Below are 22,370 nucleotides of genomic sequence, written 5' to 3'. Positions count from 1 at the left end.
TTATGCCATGAACGTGAAAGACAAGTTTTGGTGAACAAAATCAGTTTAAAATGATTGCAAGTTCCTGCAATTAACAAATCCCATGCTTTTCCACTCATAAATATATAATATAATATGTAGCAGGAATGGGTGATGATGATCAACAATTGTTTATTACATTACATAAATATATTATATTATTACATAAAAGCTATATATAATAACACATATATATATATATATATATATAAATATATATAAACACAATCGTACACATTTGTGTTCTAGATATAAACAAAATTCCAACCTCACTTGTTGACAATCATGACCCCATATATAGACATTTAAGTAGAAGCATATTCTAAATACTAGTTTGTTTTAAAAATGAGCAGCCTAACAATGTGAAATAATGCTGAGTAACAGGAAGTGTAAAATATAGGAATAGAACATACACTCTGGGCCATTGCAGCACATTACTATGCAGCAGGTTGCTCTGTACAGTAGTGGCCAGGAATCACCCCTGTGAGGATTAAATTCAGTGAGCTGAAAGAAAGGGAAAGGTGGTGGTTGTGAAATAAGACAGTCCAGTGCTGTGCTGTCCTGTTCTCTGCCTCCCTCTCTCTCTTTTTTCCATCTCAGAGCGAATAGGCAGAGGACGCCTCGTTGATTTTACTGCACGCCATCAGAAGCTCCACAAAATCCGGCAGAGGTCTGGAGGCCAGGCAGAAAAATAAAGCTAGGGATGAAAAACTCAAGAGTGGTTGAGTTCTCAAGGAGGGGAGGGAGTGGACGGGCGAGGCAGACAGACAGGAGAGCAGGGCATTCCTCTTCCCATCTGTAGGCCTGAAGGCAGGAAGCAGGGGCATGGGATATGGCTCATTACACCCGGCCTTCTCTTATCACTGCCACTCTCCATGGAGTCATACCCAAACACAGCTAGAAGGGCATTTTCGATTCCCTCTCTCCTTCTCACACACACATGATTGGTATCAGAATACTGCACATCATTATGCCATAATGTATTTTGAGCGATCCATGGATAAAGGATGTTCCATTTTGAACACTTAACAAATAAAAGAGCTATTTAGTTATGTTCTTCAGAGACGGCGACAATTCAAGTTCTATATCAGAGAGATCCATTGACATGGTGATTGGGCACTCCGACACACACATTCACTTCCATTTCTGTTCTACAGCACAAACATTAGGAATGTTTTGAATTAGAGAAATTGCTTTGCGTTTCGTAACCTCTGTCATTCCACTAGCACATATCGTATTACACTGCATACAGTTTACAATAGAGAACATTTCTCAGAAAGAGCAATGGCTGCATTACGAGGCCCAGCCGTGTCAGCCAATCATCTTTCAGAAGCCATTATGATGATCAAGTCCATTATAATGACACAACATCTGGAACAAAGACCTCTAATAGCCAACAGCTGCCGGGTGGAATGACAGCAATTAGCGAGCCATTGACACAACACTCACTATCTGCTGAAGTGGACAGTGTCATTTAATCCTAGCTTCTACAACTTCTTTGGATTAATTATTAATCAATCAAATTAGTGAATTATTCTTATTATTAGCAATATGAAAAACACATTTTCAAAGAGTCTTTATTAAATTCTGTATTCTTTTTTTTCTTATGATGTAATTCATTCTTTACTGAAATGCTACCCTATGTAACAATGCATATAATCAATGCAATATAATAAATGACAAAACTGAGGACCATTAAGCACAAGCAGGAACAACAACAGCTGGCTGGGGGCTTTATAAATATATCAACACTGTACAAAAGAGTTGGGACAGGACTTCACTCTATAGAGCCACTAAACAGTCAGAAAAGCACATGTGTGATCCAAGTCATCCTACTGCCCAAAATTAGAAGCAAGACGGTGGAAATTGAGCATCACCCGCTTGTATTGATTTGTGGGAGACTGGAAAAGACACTAGTGACTCGCCAATAGATGTCTACTGAAAAGCCTGAGGCAGACTTTGAAAGTGTCAGTGAATTGTGTAAACTGCCTGTTGAGGACAAGACTAGATTACTGGATTATGGAATATTACATCAAAAGAATCTTTTAACAACAATCAACTTTTTCCTAAGAATGCAAAACCATCTAAAGGATAATTTTCGATATAAGGTATAAGGTCAAATGCATGTTTTTTGTTTTTTTTTTATTTGTCCCATGCAGTATGAGAGCACCAAAATGACCTTATAGAAAGAGTTCTGCACTTGCAACAGAATAATTTAATCTAGGATTCTGTCCACCTCGCCTTTCATTATGCACAATTCTAATTAAGAAACTACACAAGTGCATGTTCAAGAAAAGATGTCTGTCAGGAACTACTTTTTGTAATAACCCATCTCCTAAAGCCTTCCTACAAAACATCTAGGACAATTAAACATGAATGAAAAAATGGAGACAGAAAAACATGGTTATTAACTGCCTCTGTAGATCTTTGGTCATCATTAATAAATATAATTACACCAAACAAAAAAGTCCAATGGTGTAACGTCAGCAACAGACAAAGACCCAATTTTATTATCAGGAGCCATTAATTACATCTAAAAGAAGATATAAGGACGGGGGAAAACTAAACCCCTTTTTTTTTTTCTTCTTCTTCCCTTACTAGCAAATCCTTTTAACGGCACAACAGGGGCATTTATTTTCTCACTCACACATCACAGATGTGACATTCTATTGTATGCCCTCACTTTAGTTTTTAATATAATGGTTGACATCACTAGAAGTCTTTAGTCACATATCTTGTAAAAAGTATTTAGTCTTTAGTCGTAAAAAGTATATTAGAATATATTTTAAAATATATTGTAAATTAGAAGATATGGAGATTCTTCATATTTTTACATAGTTGAGTCATTTAAAAGTTGGTGTAATACTAAATATAAAGTGACTTGTAGGCTATATGCCAATCTGACAAAAAAAAAATTCCAGGTGAAAAAAAAAAAAAGTTATGGTAATGCCAAAAGAATAGCATTAGCATGCTGGGTTATGGGAATAGCTAAAAAAGAATCGAGATCATCTGTATTCGACACTCCAACAGCCCTATTCCACAGAGACAGTGACAAAGAGTGTAAAAAAGCCCAACTACTGTAATTGGTTTTAAAATGGTGGAATTCATTACCGTTGTACTGCATGTTCAGAAATGCAAACAGGAAAGAAAAAACAGTCACTGGAGGCTTGAACTGATCTGCTTAAATAAAAGCCATAGGGAGATGAAAGGCATAATTCAAATGACAATTTTAGCAGCCTTAGCTCATTTATAACAGAAAGTTGAATATCTTGCGAGTGTAATTGGCATATGATATCAGCTCTCTTTTCTACCATTGCCTTCTCTTTTGTTCTACAGACAGACTTGGATATAGACTATGAGAATGGCCAACATCCAAAAATAGATGAAGAAAAGTACACCTGAAGTCTTTCCAGAGTAAAATGGGCACAAGGCAAATCACAGAGACACTTTTGCATAAAGTTCAAAATACACAAACAGGTGTAAAACAAGAAAAGTCGATTTATAGCAATACCCAAGTAACTATAGCCATTTGTTCATCTTCAAAAAAAGTGCGGTAACCGCTCACTGGATTCTCAATTTTATAGCCACCATTACTTGTATCCTTACATTGTCTAACCTGTTTCATGTTTTCTTTTAAAATCACATCTCACCACAAGTGCTCCATTTATTGATTCGATCTGTGTGATGAAAAATCTGTATTTGTATTAAGACTTTATATCTGTCCTGATTTGATTCAGGAGCATTTGGCAGAGCCACCCAAAGAAAGAAGCGATAGCATATGGCTAAGTTTAAAAATTAATGTGCAGTGTTAGAGAGAGCACCTGAACAGGGAAGGATGGAGGGGCAGCATATGTGGATGAGAGAGAAAGAAACAAACACCTCTACCATTCTGAAATTGACTGAGGGGGGAATTTTACAAAATATACTCTAAGAGATGAGATAAGACCAGAAGAGAAGAGACTTGCCAACAGTAGACTTTGCATGAACACGTGTTACTTCAAGAAGAGCTAGTTGAATGGAATTAGCTTGACAATGTGTTGTCAGCAGCATGTTTTATGACATGATGAGAGCAGGGGTGGCAGTATAAATTATTCAGATGTGATTGCATAAGCAGGATTTTGATGAGGGGCGAGGCAGCTCGAGCCACCAAATGTCCATATCCAATACCAGGAGCTAGAAGAGGAAAAAACAGCAGCCTGTCTACACCCCTCAGCTCAGAAAATTTTAACGCACAAAAAGAAAAAAAGACTTTTTTTGTGAATGTACGTTGGAGAATAAGCCAAATCTAGCCAAACTCCATCTGAATACTGCTTGTAGGTTTAACAGTTACTTCCCCTTTTAAAGACCAAACCTCTAACAAACAGTATTGTGGTAAAATACAGTGCTGTGCAGGTCTGAGAGAAACCCATTAGGTCAATTCCATGGCAACAATGTTTCTTTTTTTTCTCCATCTCACACAAACTAAAACTGCTGTGGAACTTCAATTTAAAGATACTTACTGCCATCTAGTGGCTGTTGGAATATCTCGATCTCCTCCAACTTCTAGTCTCTCAGCCAATGGACAGTTAATCATATGGATTTATACACATGCATAACAAGACAAACTGAAAATGTGCAAACAATGTGCCTGCTATAAATACACTGAACAAAAGCAAGAGGAAACAATAAGGTGAAGCTAACATTCTAGGAACACAATCATGAACAAATAAAACTAAAACGCAGCCATTTTGAAGGGTCTATTTCTCCAGAGCCCCCTTGAGAAAAAGTGTAAGGCAGACTAAACGGTTTGTGTCCCATCCTTGATCAAACCACAAATCGTTAGGCTCGGCCATTTGGGGAAGTGCTTAAAGTGTGTTTGATGAGCAGATAATGACGGCTCACTGCTGAGTGTCCAAGGATGACGACCATAAAATGTGCAGCCACGAGACAAGCGCCACACCTTATTAGTGCCGTGATTTGCCGACGGGGCCACAGGGAGTCTCGGAAGGAGACAACGGGGTTTTGAGTGAGGAAAAACCAGGTAAAATGGCAGCATCTCTCTGACACCTGCCCAATAAACTAATGAGATTGCTTCTTATTAGTAAGGCTGAAATAAACCCAGCAAAATAAAATTAAGAGGCAAAGTAGTGAGCAGTCAAAACACTGTTCCCCGAGTGTAGTTTCTGAGCTGTCTGCATGTGCCATTAAATGTGGCCATACTGTGTTCATGGCTTTATGGTTCAAGTGAATTATCTAGCCAACCACCCTAATTGTAAGAAAAGAGCTGTCCAGAAACCACGGAGCGTGTGCCAGACCTAAATACCCAAGTTAACAAAGTAACTTTGAGAAAGAAAAACAGATCACAAAGCTATTACTTTCATTAAAGCTGCAGTCTGTAACTTTTTTGGTTAAAAAATGATCCAAAATCAATTTTTGAGCAAGTACATAACCAGCCAGTGTTCAAAACTATCTCCATACCTTAGCCAGATTCACAGCGTTAAGCTTGTAGTAACGTGTTCTAATCCGAGTGGTAATGGTGGGTTTCCTCGGGAAATTCAAGCATGCTGTCATTTGTCTTTGCGTCATTGCATCACGTCTGTTTAAGTACATAAAGGAGTACCAGCTAGTAGGCTATATGGCATGCGAGGATGCTGCAGGTGGCGGATCATAACCTTTTCTCACAGCAGCTGATGATAATTAAACATCATTTTGATGGCGGATTATATGGTATGATTGTATGGAGATTAGACTGTACAGAAATTGGAATCTACAGGTAACACTGATACCAACTAAATACACATAGTTACGCAATGCTGATGTTGTTAACATTAACAATTTGAGAACAAAGTATAACAATAATAATAATTTACACGGTTTGACGTGATCCGAGCTAAGCAATCGTTAGATTTAATCACTATTGGTAGAACGATTTATTGTAATGCTTTTTTTCCCTCAGTTGGTCAGAACAAAACTGGCAGATTTGTTAATTACTTGTTCAGATGACATTTTCTTATTTTGGTCATACTTCCAAAAATACAGTATCCACACCAATGCGGTGACTGACAGCAAACATTAGATTCATCCGCGCTGAGGAGCCGTGCCGATGCGCAACCCACATAAAGATGATAATTCCGCAAATAACTGCAATTGCAGGTTTCAAACAGAGATGGCAACAAAGAGGCAAAACTTACAGACTGAAGCTTTAAGCTAAAAAAAAAAAAAAAGCAGGACTCACACAGCTGAAGTGATGACACTGATTTCTATGGTAAGGCTGTAGCAAAAAATATGCTATGTGCTATAAATACATCAACATCTAAGGCTGGAAAAGGGCAAGAACGTGAGGAAACGGTGTTGAAAGGTGGTCAAGGAGAGTGACGGGACAAGCCATTACCAGATCTCCTGACCTCATAACTACTCGGGAACATGCGGTCCCATTTAATATTGGAGCTAAGAGCAGGACGAAGGGAAGGAATAATATCTAGGTGGACAGAGGGTGATCTGATTGACCGCTGGATTTAAAAAAGAGAGAGAGACAGGACTTGGGAATATATTGAACTAGGGTTGCAATGACGAACACCAAATGGGCCCCTCTCTCACAGAAGTGGCGTACAATCACAAGAATACTCATTGCGTGCGCACACACACCTACACACAAACAGAGCCCATCTCTTTTCCCTTTAATATGAGAACACCATGTCCACTCTTGGCTCCCTTTCATCTTCTCTTCATCATAATGAGATCCCGCTCCCCTCTTTTGAAGGCAGGAGTGCTGATTGTTTGTTTGCCACTGAAAAGAAAGCCACGTGGCATAATGCAGTAGCAGTCAGCCAGCAAAGAGACCTTTTCTGTCACCGGTGGGTGCTGGTATTGACATAGGCTGCCAGTCTAGCAGGTCATGATTCTTTACACACTTTCTAGACTGTGTGTCCTATATGACAAGACATTCATCTTGCTGGTATGGTCTGCAATGACTTACAAAAGACTTCTGAGAGATTGTGTGCGATATAATATTGTACGAAGAGAGGGAGCATGTCAAACTATCTGACTGACATTGGAAAGGGCATTTATTAGTTTTGGCTACCATGAAAAAAATGTAGGAGCTTTATATTCAGGTTTGATAAAATAAGAGCTACCTTTAAGTCCTGCCATTTCCCATATGAAATCAACAAACCTAGACTGTCTGGGTCTGTGAAATGCAAATAATTCCAGTCCCAGGAAGGACTGGAAATAGTATTAAAGGTAAATCAATCGTATAGTACTTGACATTTCTATATTAGCATTTGACTGAATGGCATTAAAATTGTAAGGTTGTGGTTGTACCAAACAAGCACTTGATGCATCAGTAGAGACCCCACAGGAGATGAGGTTAGGTGTCTCAATGAATATTGCGCCAGTGTCAATCTGATCTCAACCCAGAGAAACTTCAATATGCCTGAGCTTGGAGACGCAAACAAAACTGAAAATCACAGGTCTCAGAGTTGATCCCTGTGATACAGTGATAGGACCAATTCAGTCTCCCAGATGAAGAGAGGCTGATCAGCTTCTGTGATGAAACCAAGCAAAAGAGGCAGAAATTATAGACCTTCATATATATAGTGTGAGAATGTCTTCTATTATATCATGGCTCAACCGCATAGGTGAATTACTAACATCTCTGCTACAATTAAATTAACTCGCATTAAAGGAATATTCCAGGTTAAATACGAGTTAAGCTCTATTGACAGCAACTGTGGCATGTTGTCAATTACTGCAGACAATAATTGTCCTACCTCAGCTTTCACTGCAAACTAATTTCTATCAACACATTATTAGTGGTGTTTTTTAAGGTAAGAAAAACCTTTTCTAATCTATTCCTAAGTATTAAACTTTATAACTCATCCCCCACCGTTTGTGCTACAGTCATGAATCATGGCTCAAAAATCATACAGCTTATTGAGGAGAGGTGTGCTATTACTTTTCTAAGAAATCAGACTTACAATTTTCACCTGAAGGATGATAAAATGGGGGGGATCTCACAGATTTGCACAAATGGCAGACACAAGATATATATACAGACTAGAATATCGAGAATATTTTTAGGATCTTGTCTAATTTTATTATGCAACCACCCAGAAGCAACCACCTATCAATGCATTAAATACCATTCAGAACCCTGGCAAACACTTAAAACTCCTAAGCATTGTGTATTTTCACTGGCCATTACCATTTGCTTAAAAAGTTTTAAAATAAAACATTTGAAATAAAAATTGAAATAAATCAACTGAGACAAAACCATCACGAGGAACAAGTTCTCTTACAGTGCATTTCCTTCAACCTAATTAAAATGAATCGATAAAAATGATGAACAGGAACAAAGAGGGGAACAGGTTATTGGATTTATTTTTTCCTTAGAAAGTCTTTTAAAGCACCAAGGACATGCTCCCTATCAAATCAGTTCATCCTCCAGTACACAATTATCATTAATGGCCAAACTGAAACAAAGGAACCCTTTCAGACTGAGGCGTAGGTAGGAATTGGCTGTCCTTGATTTTATTCAAACTTAGCATAGTTTAAAAAGGGCCCTCTCCACAGATGCTGGCCAGTGCCAGCGAGAAGCAGAGTGAGTGAGAGAGGACGCAGTGCGCCATCACTGCAGAAAAGCCTTTAAACAGGCACTTACAATGTGCCCGTACAGCTGTGGTAGCGATGAGCCTTGGAACAGGAGTATACTGGATATAAAGTCTACTGATGAAACAAGTGGAGCCCACACACAAATGCCAAGGTTATTCATTACCCTGGGAATACAAATTCTGCAGTATATAGAAGTGAAGGAGAGACAAAAAAGCAAGGGAGGGGAGTTAACTGAAGAGGAAGTGAAGTAAGACAAAATGTGAACTGTTCTGCCTCCAAATATTCAACAACAAAACCTGTGTAGGATATAAATAGAAGAGCCTTAATAAAATACTCAACATTACCCATAGTGCACTTCACTGCAAAGATAATAGAATGAAACATTAAAAGAAAGGCAAGAGGTATACTCACAACAAACAAGAAGCTTTTTAGGTCATTTTAGGGGCACTAAGGTAAATCATCAGCAGGCAGTGTAATTGAAAAACATCATTTGTAGGATAAATTTCATTGTTTAGTGCATTCAAGTCCTCCTGCGAAGTAAGAGTTATGACGTCAGGTACATTCACTTTGGTCAGAGCACGATGGCGAAGTACCTTTTCTACAAAAAAATTTTTTTTTTTTTTTTACTTCTTCAAAATAATGAAAAAAGAATGTGCATCAGGTGTGCTTTTGCTTTTTTTTGCTTTTTTGCAATTTTTGAAGGTGCTGTAAATATAATTGGTATATATTCTATTTTATACAGCAGTTCTTTCTGGTTCTCAAATCTGATTGGCTGAGAGGTCTTTCCAGCCATGCAATATTCTACCAATATTGCCACAGGAACCATTTAATCACTCCGTTATCTGCATTCTCACAGCGAGTGTCATGGAGTGTCATACAGATACTACTGTTATTTTGTAACGGAATGTAGTTTTCAGAGGGTTTTTTTAGGTGAGAATGTAATTGTTTAGACCTCAGATTTATGATTTATTTGGAAACATAGCGTCTATTTGAAAATTTGCTTAAGCGCTTTCGGAGATTCGAGCTCCAGGCCGCCAGTGACCGTTCAGCGCTCATGTACCCGCAGAGAACAGCTTCATCTTGGCCAGTCCTTTTGGAATTTGCCACTGGCTCTTATGTACAGTAGATAGTGCTTAAACATGTGGTATAATTCATTTTGGGTATATCAAACAGGCAATCTTTGGTCTTATTAATATATTACTTGTTCCAGAGCTAACAGATTTGGCTTAAGGACTATATTAAATTTCATAACTTTATATTTACATTGAAATTAATATGCCATGAGACAGCGGCAAAGTCTTTATCATTCAGAGTCATTAGGACTTTTATATTGAAATGGACCGAAACAAGGAAACAAGGACATTGTTTTTACTTTAAACATCTGATGAGAAGCAGCTGACAAATGCACTGAATAGCGCTAAAATGGGAATGTCTTAAATGTTAAAAGAACAAGGAAAAGGACAAAGACATCACTGTCCTCAGCGGACATTCAAACTGATTTTGTGATTATGATTATAAGATTGACCTGAAGAATATCAGCTAGATGCAGGTAATACACTCACTCAGGTGATCTCTCTCTCATAATACTCTACATATTACAGTGAGTTTCAATGAAGCGACTCAACGTTCCTTCGTTACTAGTTCTAAAGTGATGTTTTAGAATTAGTAACGGAGGCTTGGGCTCAACTGTTAAACTGTCAACTTGAGAATTGAATCCATGGCAGAAGGAAGTAGTTTCTCACAAAAGAGGGTTTTTAAAGACACTCTGTTGTTGTTCTTTTTATTTGTTGTCTATTTATTTACACACTTGAACTGTTGTATAAACACAATATCACACGATTAGCCATGCGATATGGCTGTATATCAGCAAGCTGTGATTGCCAAATCACAGCCGTGCTGAAATACAGCCAAATTGCACGGCTACTCGTGTGATATTGCTCATATAATGTTACAATACTATTGTATTATGCGACTTAGCTATCAATTTGCTTTTGAAATTCATTAATTTCAACAAATTTACCATCAATACAGACCCTGCATCCACGGTATTTTCTCACTGATAAGGCCCCAACATGGAAAGATTTTTTAAAACAATCTTTCCAACATAACTTGAATGCATGTAAGCATTAGCATCATATAAGACAAACATATATACAAAAATCCTTGATTCAAATGGCCAAACGTTTGTTTTGTGCAAAGTAGGGCTGCACGATATATATCGCATGAGATTGTCACGCACATTTCGTCAGTAAAGCCGGTTCCCTGATTACCGCTAAATCGCCATCACCTGCTTTCAAATGTTGCGGCATTTAATAGACAGAGCCGTAGATCACTGAAAAGCCACGCAATATTGCGTTCATATCGCAGATGAATCGCCTTCGATAATGAACGCGATACTGTGTGGCTTTTCAGTGATCTACGGCTCTGCGTATTAAATGGCGCTCCATTTGAAAGCAGGTGATGGCGATTTAGCGGTAATCAGGGAACCGGCTTTACTGACGAAATGCGCGTGACAATCTCATGCGATATATCGTGCAGCCCTAGTGCAAAGTAAAAAAATAAAAAATAAAAATAACAAGGAATAGTCAAATGTCAATGTCATTTTTTTTGCTATTGTTCTGCTCTTTTTCACATATGCTTTTCAAGGCCCTTTGGTTCCAAAGAGCATATTTAAGTAATATACACTTTAACATAACAGAAAGATCCATGTCATTACACCCAAGAAAGGGCCAGGAAAGGTCTTTGTCCCATGTGAAAAGAAGCTAAACCATTTCTAAAATACAAGCTTTGTCCATTATTCTCTCACCGACAATACCAGGGATTCTCGGAGAGCAGCTGCACTCTAACAGCCCTAGCAGACTCCTGTCCCTGAGGTCTCAGCGGCTCCTCGCTCTCTCTCTCTGCCCACAACTCTGAGTATGTCGCCATGTTTCCGTGGAAACAGGCAGTCTCTCCTAACTGCTGGGCTGACTGTGTGATTACTGATCTCCTCCCGAGGTCTAGAGAGGCTTTGCAGGTCAAGTCATGTGACCTTAACAGGTAACGGTGAAACGGCCAAACACAGATTGGCTGTTGTGTATTAGTTGTGTTTTATTTAAGCATGTGAAGCTGCGGTCTTCCAATCCCTCACAGAGGGGTTCATCAATTCCACACCGATGAAACGTGGGCATTTCGACACGCAATCTATCATTCTTAGCCTGACAATCAAAGCACCAACATTCCTGATCAATCAAACACAGCGGAGGGGCGGCATGTACGCCGTACGCCCCCTCAGGTCACCATCATCATCACCATCAAGCTGTGCTGATACAAACTACTGAAGCGCATGTGACTCAGCAGCATACAGACACGCTGACCAGCGAATTTGAGCCCTGCGAGAGACCGCGCCAGAGACATTTCATCCCTGAGGGAGACGCGGCTCAGGCAGGTCGGTCTACCTCCAAACCACACTGACAGCGTGGAAATAGCAATCTGCCTAGCGAGAGGGCGTCATCTTGGTCGCACAAAACCTAGCTTACACAATAAAACTCAATAAAGGTGGGATATTGGGAACGAGAAAAACAGAAACAAGGTGAATAAAAGAGCTGACAGCTTCTCTGCAAGCCCTCACATTCTCCCATCCACAGGAAATGCACAGAGAAGTCAGGTGGAATGGCAGGAAGTTCAGCAACCTCTGAACTGAGAGAAACTTCTAAAGGAAAGGACTTGTTTGGGGTGAACACTGTCAGACAGTTCTTCAATAGAGCCAATCCCAGAGTAACTTTCCTGCTCTGCCCTGAGAAATGATGCAACATTTAAAACATACTTCCACGCTTATCAAATCGAGCAGATTTTACTGCTGACAGGTTATAGAAAAATCACTCGACACACAAGCGGCATGAAAGCATTGATTGAACGGGCCATCTCCCAGCAAATAAATGGGTCTATTGCGGCAGCTTATTGCTGTATTGTAAATAACAACATTTACCTGTGCTTCCTTATCTTCAAGCTTCCTCATGTACATCTACGGGCCTTTCTCATAGCTCCAGCAACACAATAAAACAGCATTTTAAATGACAACTGACACTTGCGGAGGCAATAACGGAGCCCCTCTAAATAAATAAAATAAAACAAATAACAAGCAGCCTCATATGGGCTATGCGACCACACTACGTGAGAAATAGTAAAAGCCAGTCTGCAATTACTGCATTACAGAGCTGTGAAATGAGGAAACATTGCCATCTCCCAGACAGTATATATTTATAAAGATTATTACCGTCATTTTTGAGAAAGTGGGGGCGAGGGGCGAAAGTAAGTGACAATAACAACATGAGCAGCTATGAACATTTCAGAAACAATAGTGACATGCTGTAATGTGACTGGGACAAAGACATGGCTTTGCAAATGGGTTGTGCCGAACGTCCCACTGCAAAATGGAACGTATTTATAGGACGGGGGGGTGGGGGGTGCACTCAATATTTCTTTTTCACTGTTCAATCAACACGGAACGTGTGTGTGTGTGGAAAAATCTAATTAAGTGATACATTCTCAGTACGCTGTCTGGGGGGAAGAATGAACACAATGAAACCCATTTAGATACAGAACATTAGAATAAACAGATTAGATCACAGATTATGATTATTTGCCTAAAAACTATTGCTCATCCTTGGTGTTACAATATTTAAATGCTAATATGTGTTAGGCAGTGATCCATTTCAAAGAAAAACTGCTTAAACTAACAAAAAAAAGGTTCTAGTTTATTCTCGGAGAGCACAATTGAGAAATCACTCATTTCCAAATGTGCAATTTACATGCAGGGATTGGGAGGAGAAAAAAGTAGAACTTTCAAATTACAGCCTATAAAATACAGTAATGCTGAAAATAAAATAGAAATCTAAAGCCATAGAAATTAATTTTCTGGATATTCACAAAAAAAAAAAAAAAGGAGAAAAGAGAGAAAGGCAAAGACAGAGAAATACTGCACGATAACCAATCAAAAGCGAATAAATAATTTTGCTACTTACCGCAACTTTGCTCCCAGTTATCTGCATGCAGCGGTCAGCGGAGGGAAGTTAATGTGCAAAAAGACACAAACAGCACAATCATTAGTAGGCCAAAATCTCTTTGGTACTATTCTGCTGAAGTATTAGAGCTTACACTTAAATCACTAGCACACTGGCCCTCTCTGCTATGCTGCCTACTCAGCTGAGAATTACACACATAACAGGCTGGAGAGAGAGGGTTTAGACGGACACTAAAGACAATGTCTGCCATTTTGATGACTGCTTGGAACTTAAGGATCAGGATGAATTGATCTCCGATTGAGTTTTTAAAAGTGTCTCTCTGTTTGCTCATTGGTTTTGATGACTGTGGAGAAAAAAGTCTGGTGAAATGATTGATACGTGAAATGACTGATGCAAAAATGTTATGTTTTAAACTATATAAAAAACCTTCGCCTCAACAATCCGCAAATCACTTCAGGACAATCAAGCAGCTTCTATATTAAGGGCATTTTTTGACAGTCAATACAAAAATCCAGAGGGGATCATCACTCAATGACATTTTGTAAGAATCTAGTAGATTTTTACAAAATTAACCCCAACGTGTTATTTTATTCATGAGCAGATGGCCTCCTAAAATGCCTCCATAGGCCAAAAATCAATCAAATGTCACTAGTGGTTTCTATCAAGTGTCAAATTATACATAGCTCAAAGCTCAATGAAGTCAGCATATTTTTTTTTTTTTTTTTTTTGGGGTTTTTTTTGGCCAAGCCATAATGACAATTACTAGGCTGAATATCTATGGAAGGTTTTCTTCTGGGAGCAGAATTTTGTCTAAAACTAGATTTATCTGAAATGAGCACTATTCTCACTTCTTCAGCAATACAAAACTGGAGGTGGTAGTTTCTAAATCTGATCCATTCTTTTTCTTTTAACATAGCTGTCCTTTTGTTTTTAACAAACTCCCACAATCCCATTTTTAGGTTAAGGTTTATGACTATAATAAAGTCAATTTTAACAGCATAACCTTTTGATCAAGAGTACTACTTTTGAGTCCAATTTAGCGCATCCCTGGCAAATATGCTCAAACAAATCATTAAAGGTTTGGGTCTTGACCCTAAACAAAAAGTCACCTGCTTGTGCTATCTATCACCAGACATGTTGGATGGCTGCCAAGTATTGTTAGCACCATGCCGTGTTTGGCTGGGTTTGATGAATGTTGTATTTTTATTGCAGCCTGATCAAAAGAACAGACATTATCTTGAAACCACATAAAGAACTGTCAGGGAGGAGCCTGAGGGGAAAAGCTGCTGCTAACATCAATTTACACAAATTCTCAAAAAAAACAACACCTCATTGTCACTTTACTGTGGTATTAATACTGTCAATTTCTTAGGAGCCAGAAGAGCAGGAAAAAAAAACACGAAAACTAGATGATGGTAATTGTTGTAATGCAGAATTAGGCAGTCATGTAATATGCTAATTATAAAGGAGCTCTATTATGAAGTAGCTCCTGTAAACAAACTTCAGAAGAAATGTCATCTTATCAAGAGATGGGTATTTATATCCTCATTCCTGCTCTTCTCATGATCATCAAATGCTCCATGATACAAATCTAATCATTTAGTTATTTATTTATTAGCTCCTGCATCCTAGACAGGATCATATCATCTCTCAGGAACCGTCATAAATGATTACAAGAACTTGTGCTGTAATTAAGTTTCCATATCTCTGTAATACCACAATATTGACAACGTTCACATTAATATCATGGTTACGGCATTGTTTCCTTCCCCCTCAAAGACCCTGCCTAGACACGTTCTGTTCCTTACATGAATAATTTCATTTAAGTGTGAAACAGCAAAGCATTTTACTGGTCAAGTCAAAGCTTTTCATGACATTGGCAGAGAAAGAGAGCAATGACTGTGTTAGTTAAAGACATTCTTTGGCACTCATGAGAACAATGACACACCTGTCAGAGACTGAAAAGTGAGAAAGCATTTCATGAAAAGTTAATGGTTAAGGACATCCTCAGAGTGGCGAGGCATCATTGGTTTGCATTGTATGTGGCTTACAGTTACGCTCAGGTTACATATCCCCAGCAAAATGAAGATGTTTAGCATTAAAAAAAAAAAAAAAGACAAATATTATTTTTATGGAATATAGGTAAACCTCTGTCATATCAAACAGCTTTATGACGGGAGTACTAAAAATAAGTTTTTTGTATTATCTAAAAAAGATTTTGTTTTTTGGGAGTAGTGTGTATATACTTAAGCAGAGCTGTATATTTAAAAGGTGCTTTCTCTTAATAAGACATTATTGTGGTGGTGGCAGTCATTTAAAAGCCTCATACTGAGACCGCCTGGAAAGTGTGGTGAGAGCTCTTAGCTGTGCATGCTGAAGGACTCAAGTGAAGAAAATCTCCAAAAATGTTAATAAAATGTAAATAACACAACACATGACAAGGACTTAATGATTAAAGCAATAAATATGCATTTTATACATTACTTTTCTTTGGCAAATAGCTGTTCAAAATTGTTCAGTGTGAACAAACAAAAAAAAAGGTGTGACCATATAATATAATGAAAGCATGCATAAATGTGTTGCAAGGGAAAAGGTGTTGGCTGTAAATAATAAAAGGAGCTGTGAACCATGGGAGCTGTAAGTTTCTGTCACACAAGCAATAATATCTGAGCTATCAAAGAGGACAGACAACGCTGGTGTGAATCTTCTCTATTGTTCCGTCTTTCTTTTATTTCATTGCTCTGCCCTCCTGCCAGGCAGGAGCTGTGGGAGTCTGAAGCACACAGACAGACAGGCAGGCAGGCTGCGACAGGAGTGGATCGGATGGGTTTGTTTTCCCACTAATATTTACTCTGTAAAGCTGTGTGCTGAAACACAATCTACTGTAGGCAGATCGGCACACTCGGGGAGATAGCAGCAGATTAAGTGGGATGGATGGACTCTGCTCTCCCTTCTTTTATTTAGACGGGTTTGGGTTATTAATGCGGAGGTGTGCAGAGGCCGTCTCCATGCTGTCTGCTCTTGGCCTCGCTCACCCCTGCTAAATTACACCTGCAGCGGCTCAAGCGGAGACCACGGGCCTCCTCTACCATCAGACCACCACTTAATTACTCCCACTCGCCAACCAAAGAGAGGACATTGACCCAGTGCAGTCAGAGACAGACAGCACAGGAGAGACTTTCTCTGGACGTGTGTCAGTGTGTTCATGTCAGCATTAGTCCATGCAACTCACAACTTTAAAAACACCCTCAGTAGCTATTCGATATACAAAGAAATTGCATTCATAGTAGCGATTCTGAGAGGGAACAGAATGTGAAGGTTTGAGCTACAAATTAGTCAAGTGAAAAACACGACGCAAAAAAAAAAAAAAAAAAAATCCTGCCATCGCATGCTTCCAACAGCTGTAAAATTTTAGAACTTTGTTAAAGTCAACATGGAATCAAAATATCAAAATGAACCCATTTACTTTCTCAATACGTGTTCCAGGTCTTATTCTGTGCAATTTATGAGTACACTTTATTTGAAAAATAATAATAATAAAAGTTTGCCTTTGTAAACTTTCCAACATTCCCACTCTATAAATTAATCTATTAATGTCTAAGACAATTTGTGGCCAATGAACCAAGATGAGTACAAGTAGAAAAAATAAACACAGAAATTGTATTTTTATGCTTATAAAAAATACACAATTTTATAATTCATGATATCTGCAGGAACCCTGAATAACAATTCTCACATTTAATTAACATAACCTTTTTCAACCCCCTCCAACCACTTTTTTTCATGATGTAAAAAGATTTAAATGAATAAAAGCACACTTCTACAGCCCTTTTTTTCTATTTCACTCAGAAACACATCACATTACAGAATTAAATGGACACATATTCTGGTTCATGTTGACTTAAATAGTTTTTTCAGCAGAAAGAGGCATAAACACTGTTTGACTAATAGGCAAATGTCTATAAAAGACAAGGGCACTTTTTAAATAATCAGAGAGGAGAATTTTTCCAGTGGCTTGAAGTTACATTAATTGCGTCATAATTAACAATAAATAAAAAACAAAACAAAAAATCAGTAATATAATTTGTACAAGGCTGAATATTTGCGCTACTCCCACAAAATCGGCAGTATGCAGATATGGTATGCAGCATGGTTAGTAGCTTGAGTTGAATGTTTAAAAGAGGAGGAGTAGGAGCAGATCTCTGGGTGCTAAAGTTGAGCATTACAGGGAAAAGTGTGTTGTGCCTGTGTTAAACATCTCTTATCACATAAAAGCACATCTCTTCCCTAGAATGGAGAGCACACGTTCCCAACCTCCTCTTTGCTTGTCAGAGCGCTGTGTTCAGCCTCCACAGTGACATGCTGCTGGTGAGTGCCTCTGGTGGTGCTGAGAGGGCTACAGGGGTGCACAGAGACAGAAACCCCCTCTCCCCTTCCTACTTTGAGACTACAATACTAATATGTGAGGCTCACAGGGCTGACAATGAGCCTGCTGCAGAATTCAATCATCTCTGATTATCATCATTATTAATAATGCTGGTTAATTATCATAGCCGAGAGGAAAGCTAATGAAAACGGACGCTGAAGGCTGGCCAAAGGAGCCGCCTACGGAGCGAGCGAGGGGAACGTAGTGTTTACGTGGAGTGTAACCTCGGCAGGAACTACTTCATAAAGGGAATGAAGAGAATTCGCCCCAAAAGCCTTGGATTACCCCGTGAGGCAGTGGCGTTCCAGCCTTTATTCATCTACGGTGATGAAAGAGCCATGTTTCAGCTTACCGAGCAGAGACAGTGATGCGTACCAAATTCTAATGAAAACTTGATCCCCGGCAATATGAAGCTTTTGGAAAGTGCAATACAACAAAAGCAGCCTGATAAGCACCCAGGAAAAAAAAAAAAAAAAAAGTGAGAGGAGAAAAATACAAAATAAATAAATCAGAATAAATAATAAATAAAAGAGCTAAAGGAGGCGGCAATCAAAGATTTGGGGCTTTAGCAAGAGAGGCAGAAAGCAGATCAGGTTAAGCTCATTATTCCGTAGTGTCTCGTCATGTGATTCATCCCCACTCTCTCCTCTGTCTGTTTCTCTCTCTTTCTAAGACCAGCCGCCCCAGTGTCGTGGTGCACTTACAGATTTGGCCGTGGCAGAAATGTACTGGACAACCATCTCCCGTTTGGTGCTCAGGTCCTTTCCTCGCAAGGGGGCCTTACGCTCTTCGTTCAGGTTCATGTCCTCCTGTAGACACATAAAAAAATATATATTTTATATATATTACAATACATATTGCATATATTAAATTAATAAACTAAATAAACATTAAAAACATAAATGTAATATATTTTAAATTAATTTAAATCTGAAATTTGTTCTCACTGCACATTCATGACCACAGTAAGGACACTGTTCTATAGAACCAAGGTTAGATTGAGTGCTGAATCCTTGATATATGTTTATCAATTCCATGACAAGTCAAGGAGATGTCATATGTGCAACAAAGAGTCTTTCTCCTGAAATACACCCAGGATGCATTTATATGGAACCATGCTGCCCTCTGGTGAAGAGAAAAGGGACTGTGTGTTCTTTGCTTTCAAACGAGACCAATGAATGTGTGGGTGTCCACAAAGAAGAAAAAATGACAATGACAATACTCAAGGAGGAAAGGGTGAGGGTTGTTGATTTCAAAGCTACTTGTACATCTTTTCATTAAGCTTTTTATTTTATTTTTTTAAAATTGAATCTAACACTTATTTTAAAAGAGAGAGAGATGTCAAATTTGAAATCTGTGACTCTGGGTGTTTGCTACATGTTGCTAACAGCACATCCATTGAATTAATAATAAAGGGAAGGACATCTTTTCAAAGATGAACATTTCAACAGTTTTAAATCAAACCACTATGTCTCTCCTTTCCCCTCACGTAAAACAAGGCCTTTAATGAATCAGTGAGCCCTGTTGATGTGGCATCTTAATTGGCTCCTTAATCCTGTTCCCGCTCTCCAGCATGATTTACCCATCATGATTAATTATGTCCTCAAAGCTTGGAATTATTAAATCAAAGGCCAGGGCTGGCATAATTGAATCCTTTTACGAAAGCATCCGGATCTGCTAATGCAAAGGTATAAATAAGTACCTTTTTTTCCCTCTTCAGCTGCAATGTGAGACCAGTTGCTTCATACTCTTAACTTGAAGCCCTATTAATCTCAGTGCTGGGGAAACTTCATAACATCATCCATAGAAACAATGCAGTTACCAATACAGACCATTAAAACTAAAAGAATACAGTGTGTAAGGAATGACAGTTTGATCCCCCAAGGGCAATGAGAAGGGGTTCCAGGGAAATGGAAGATCAGTAGATCTGTCTTTCACTTTAAAATGTTGTGGAGAGTGGCCAAGTCCCCTAGAGGAACAAAGGCATAATTTTTCATGTTTGATCTTGGTCAATTGGGTTATTTTGCAGCGGGATTCTGAGGAATTCACCAAAATCGAAGCAATCCGCTTAGGAAAGTAAGGACAGCCGGAAGAACGCTTATTAGTTAAAGTGCCATACATCAAAATAAGCCAAATGTACTTTTGAGAATCCAGCGAAGTTCAAGGAGAAGATATTTCTCCTTCAATCTCGGAACAGGATTGACACAATTATCCTGCGATTGATATTTAAGTGCACCTGGCTACATTTGCTAAATAGCTGAAGAACACGCACAGAAGGCAAAAGTATGTTGGACATCCCCCAAGCCTGCTAGACATTGAAAAAGAATGGAGAAACGGCATCTGAGTGAGTTGACTGAATGCTGCCAGAGTATAGTTTAGAGAGGGAGGATGAAGAGTAGTTTGGGGGGGGGGTGATTGCATCTGCAGGGGTAACGGTCTGACCTCATCAATCCTAGAGTCCTTCTTCGGACAAGGCGCCTCTCTCTCGGTCTTAATATTAATGGTGCAGGAGGACTAGCAGTGGTTGACTGAATGATGATGCAAACTGGAGGAGCTGGCATGTCACATCCTGCCAGTGCTGTTTCTCAGCACGAGAGGCGCGTTAAGAGCCCTCACCCGTGTCTTAACATGCCGTCACCCGGCTCATGAAAGGATTTACCGCTGTGCATTTTTATCAGGCCTTGGGTCCAGCTGCGCGCATGCACGCACAATGGCAAGGACAGGCAACGCTGGCTCTATCTCTCTCGTCGTGCGCACATTAAGGCGAGCATATCATATGCTTAGTGCCATGGCCACTGACCCTGTTCATCAAAGAGATGGGGCTTTCATTTGTCGAAGAGCTCCTCTGTTTACCAGAGCCCTTTGATGACCAACCACATTAGTGCATCCTTATTTTTCTTCCATTCGCTGCACTGCAATCTCAGAGATCTGCCCACCGGCATTAAAGTGCGAGTGTGTTTGTGTGTGAGTTGGGGGGGGGGGGGGGGTTATTTATTTGCATTTGGTCAATACTTTAACGTTTGTATATTGAAGAACGACCTCAAATTTAGCCTTAACACTGATGATGTGAATCGATATATGTGTGCGCCACGGAGAGAAACAGGAGTATGAAAGATCTCCCACAGTTCCATATATTAGATTGGATGTGCTTTAGTTTTGTGGCTCATGAATCTTTCCTATATGGAGACCAATAGACTAGCTGATCTATAATCTCAATGTCAATGGCAGCTGGAAGAGCAAAGCATTTTCCCTCAATTGCTTCGTTATGATTATTATGCTTTCAATGCAAAAAAAAGCCAATTCCGTTCCATGCAACCTGTAAACCTGCCTGGCTTGTCAAGCAGCAAATTGAAGCCTAGGTTTAATGTTTCGCTATCTGGAGAACAAAAACAGCAATTGAGAGGTTATGTGAGTGACAGGCAGTTACTAACGCAATGAAGAAATATGGAAGGCCAAGTGTCTCTGGCAGATGAAAGATTGGCGCAAACATTTGAAACAAATGAACAAAACTGATTATAGCCCACCATGTCAGAGAATGCAAGGCGATTACAGAAAATGTGCTGCATGACTCAGTTCTACACATGACAGGACACAGTACATTTGAAAAAAGGAGGAAGACAGGCATAGGTCTTACATTTTAAAGCCCTAAGACCACACTATCCTCCTAAGTTCAATAACATCAACGGAAAATAAGGTGAATGCAAAATTAGACACTTGGGGATGCTGTTCAGCTATATGTTCTGCCGTCAACATTAAAATAATTTTACTCGAAAAATAAAACCAAGAGAACCAATGTTTGATGTCAAACCTGATGCAATGTGTCGAAATGTGCAATATTTTTTTAACAATTTTATTAATGATGACCTAAATTTACTCCATATATCACTTAAAAAAATTCAAACTTCATTTTGTCCGTTTTGAGTCTTACAAAAAAAAAAAAAAAAAACTTTTTCAATTTCTTGTTCTGTTCCACAAAGAAAGAAAAAAAAATACAGTATTCTGTAGCATTTAAAAGTTTGGATTTTTTTTTTTTTTTAAATTAATGCTTTTATTCAGCAAGGATACATTTGACGTAATTTGTCAAAAGTGACAAAAACATTTACAATGTCACAAAAAAAAATATCTAATTCAAATAAAAGCTGTTCTTTTGAAGTTTCGATTCATTAAGGAACCCTGAAAAAATGTATCAAGGTTTGAAAAAAATAATAAGCTGCACAACTGTTTTCAACATTGATAATGGGAAATGTTATTTGAGCTTTGAAGCTTTGCCATCACAGGAATAAATTTTAAAATGAATATAAAAACTTTATTTTAAATTGTAATAATATTTCACA

General features: G+C 38.7%; 1 protein-coding gene across 9 annotated transcripts in view; it reads right to left on the bottom strand.

Moving 5' to 3' along the window:
* The window catches only part of diaph2 (diaphanous-related formin 2), a 441,980-nt gene that overhangs the window by 393,002 nt on the left and 26,608 nt on the right, over nucleotides 1-22,370 (bottom strand). For 7 of the 9 annotated variants that reach the window (XM_048176558.1, XM_048176565.1, XM_048176564.1 and 4 more), the window contains 2 exons: nucleotides 18,741-18,845; nucleotides 13,611-13,631 (listed from right to left, as the gene is read on the bottom strand). In XM_048176558.1, the coding sequence (XP_048032515.1) occupies nucleotides 13,611-13,631; nucleotides 18,741-18,845 (126 nt within the window). The remainder of the gene's footprint in view (nucleotides 1-13,610; nucleotides 13,632-18,740; nucleotides 18,846-22,370) is intronic. The other 2 variants (XM_048176559.1, XM_048176563.1) reach the window with 1 other exon arrangement.

This window comes from Megalobrama amblycephala, linkage group LG23 (genome assembly GCF_018812025.1).
Source record: "Megalobrama amblycephala isolate DHTTF-2021 linkage group LG23, ASM1881202v1, whole genome shotgun sequence".
In the NCBI taxonomy this organism is placed as follows: domain Eukaryota; kingdom Metazoa; phylum Chordata; class Actinopteri; order Cypriniformes; family Xenocyprididae; genus Megalobrama; species Megalobrama amblycephala.
Note: the sequence above shows the minus strand (reverse complement) of the source record. Positions and strands in the feature narration are given on the sequence as shown.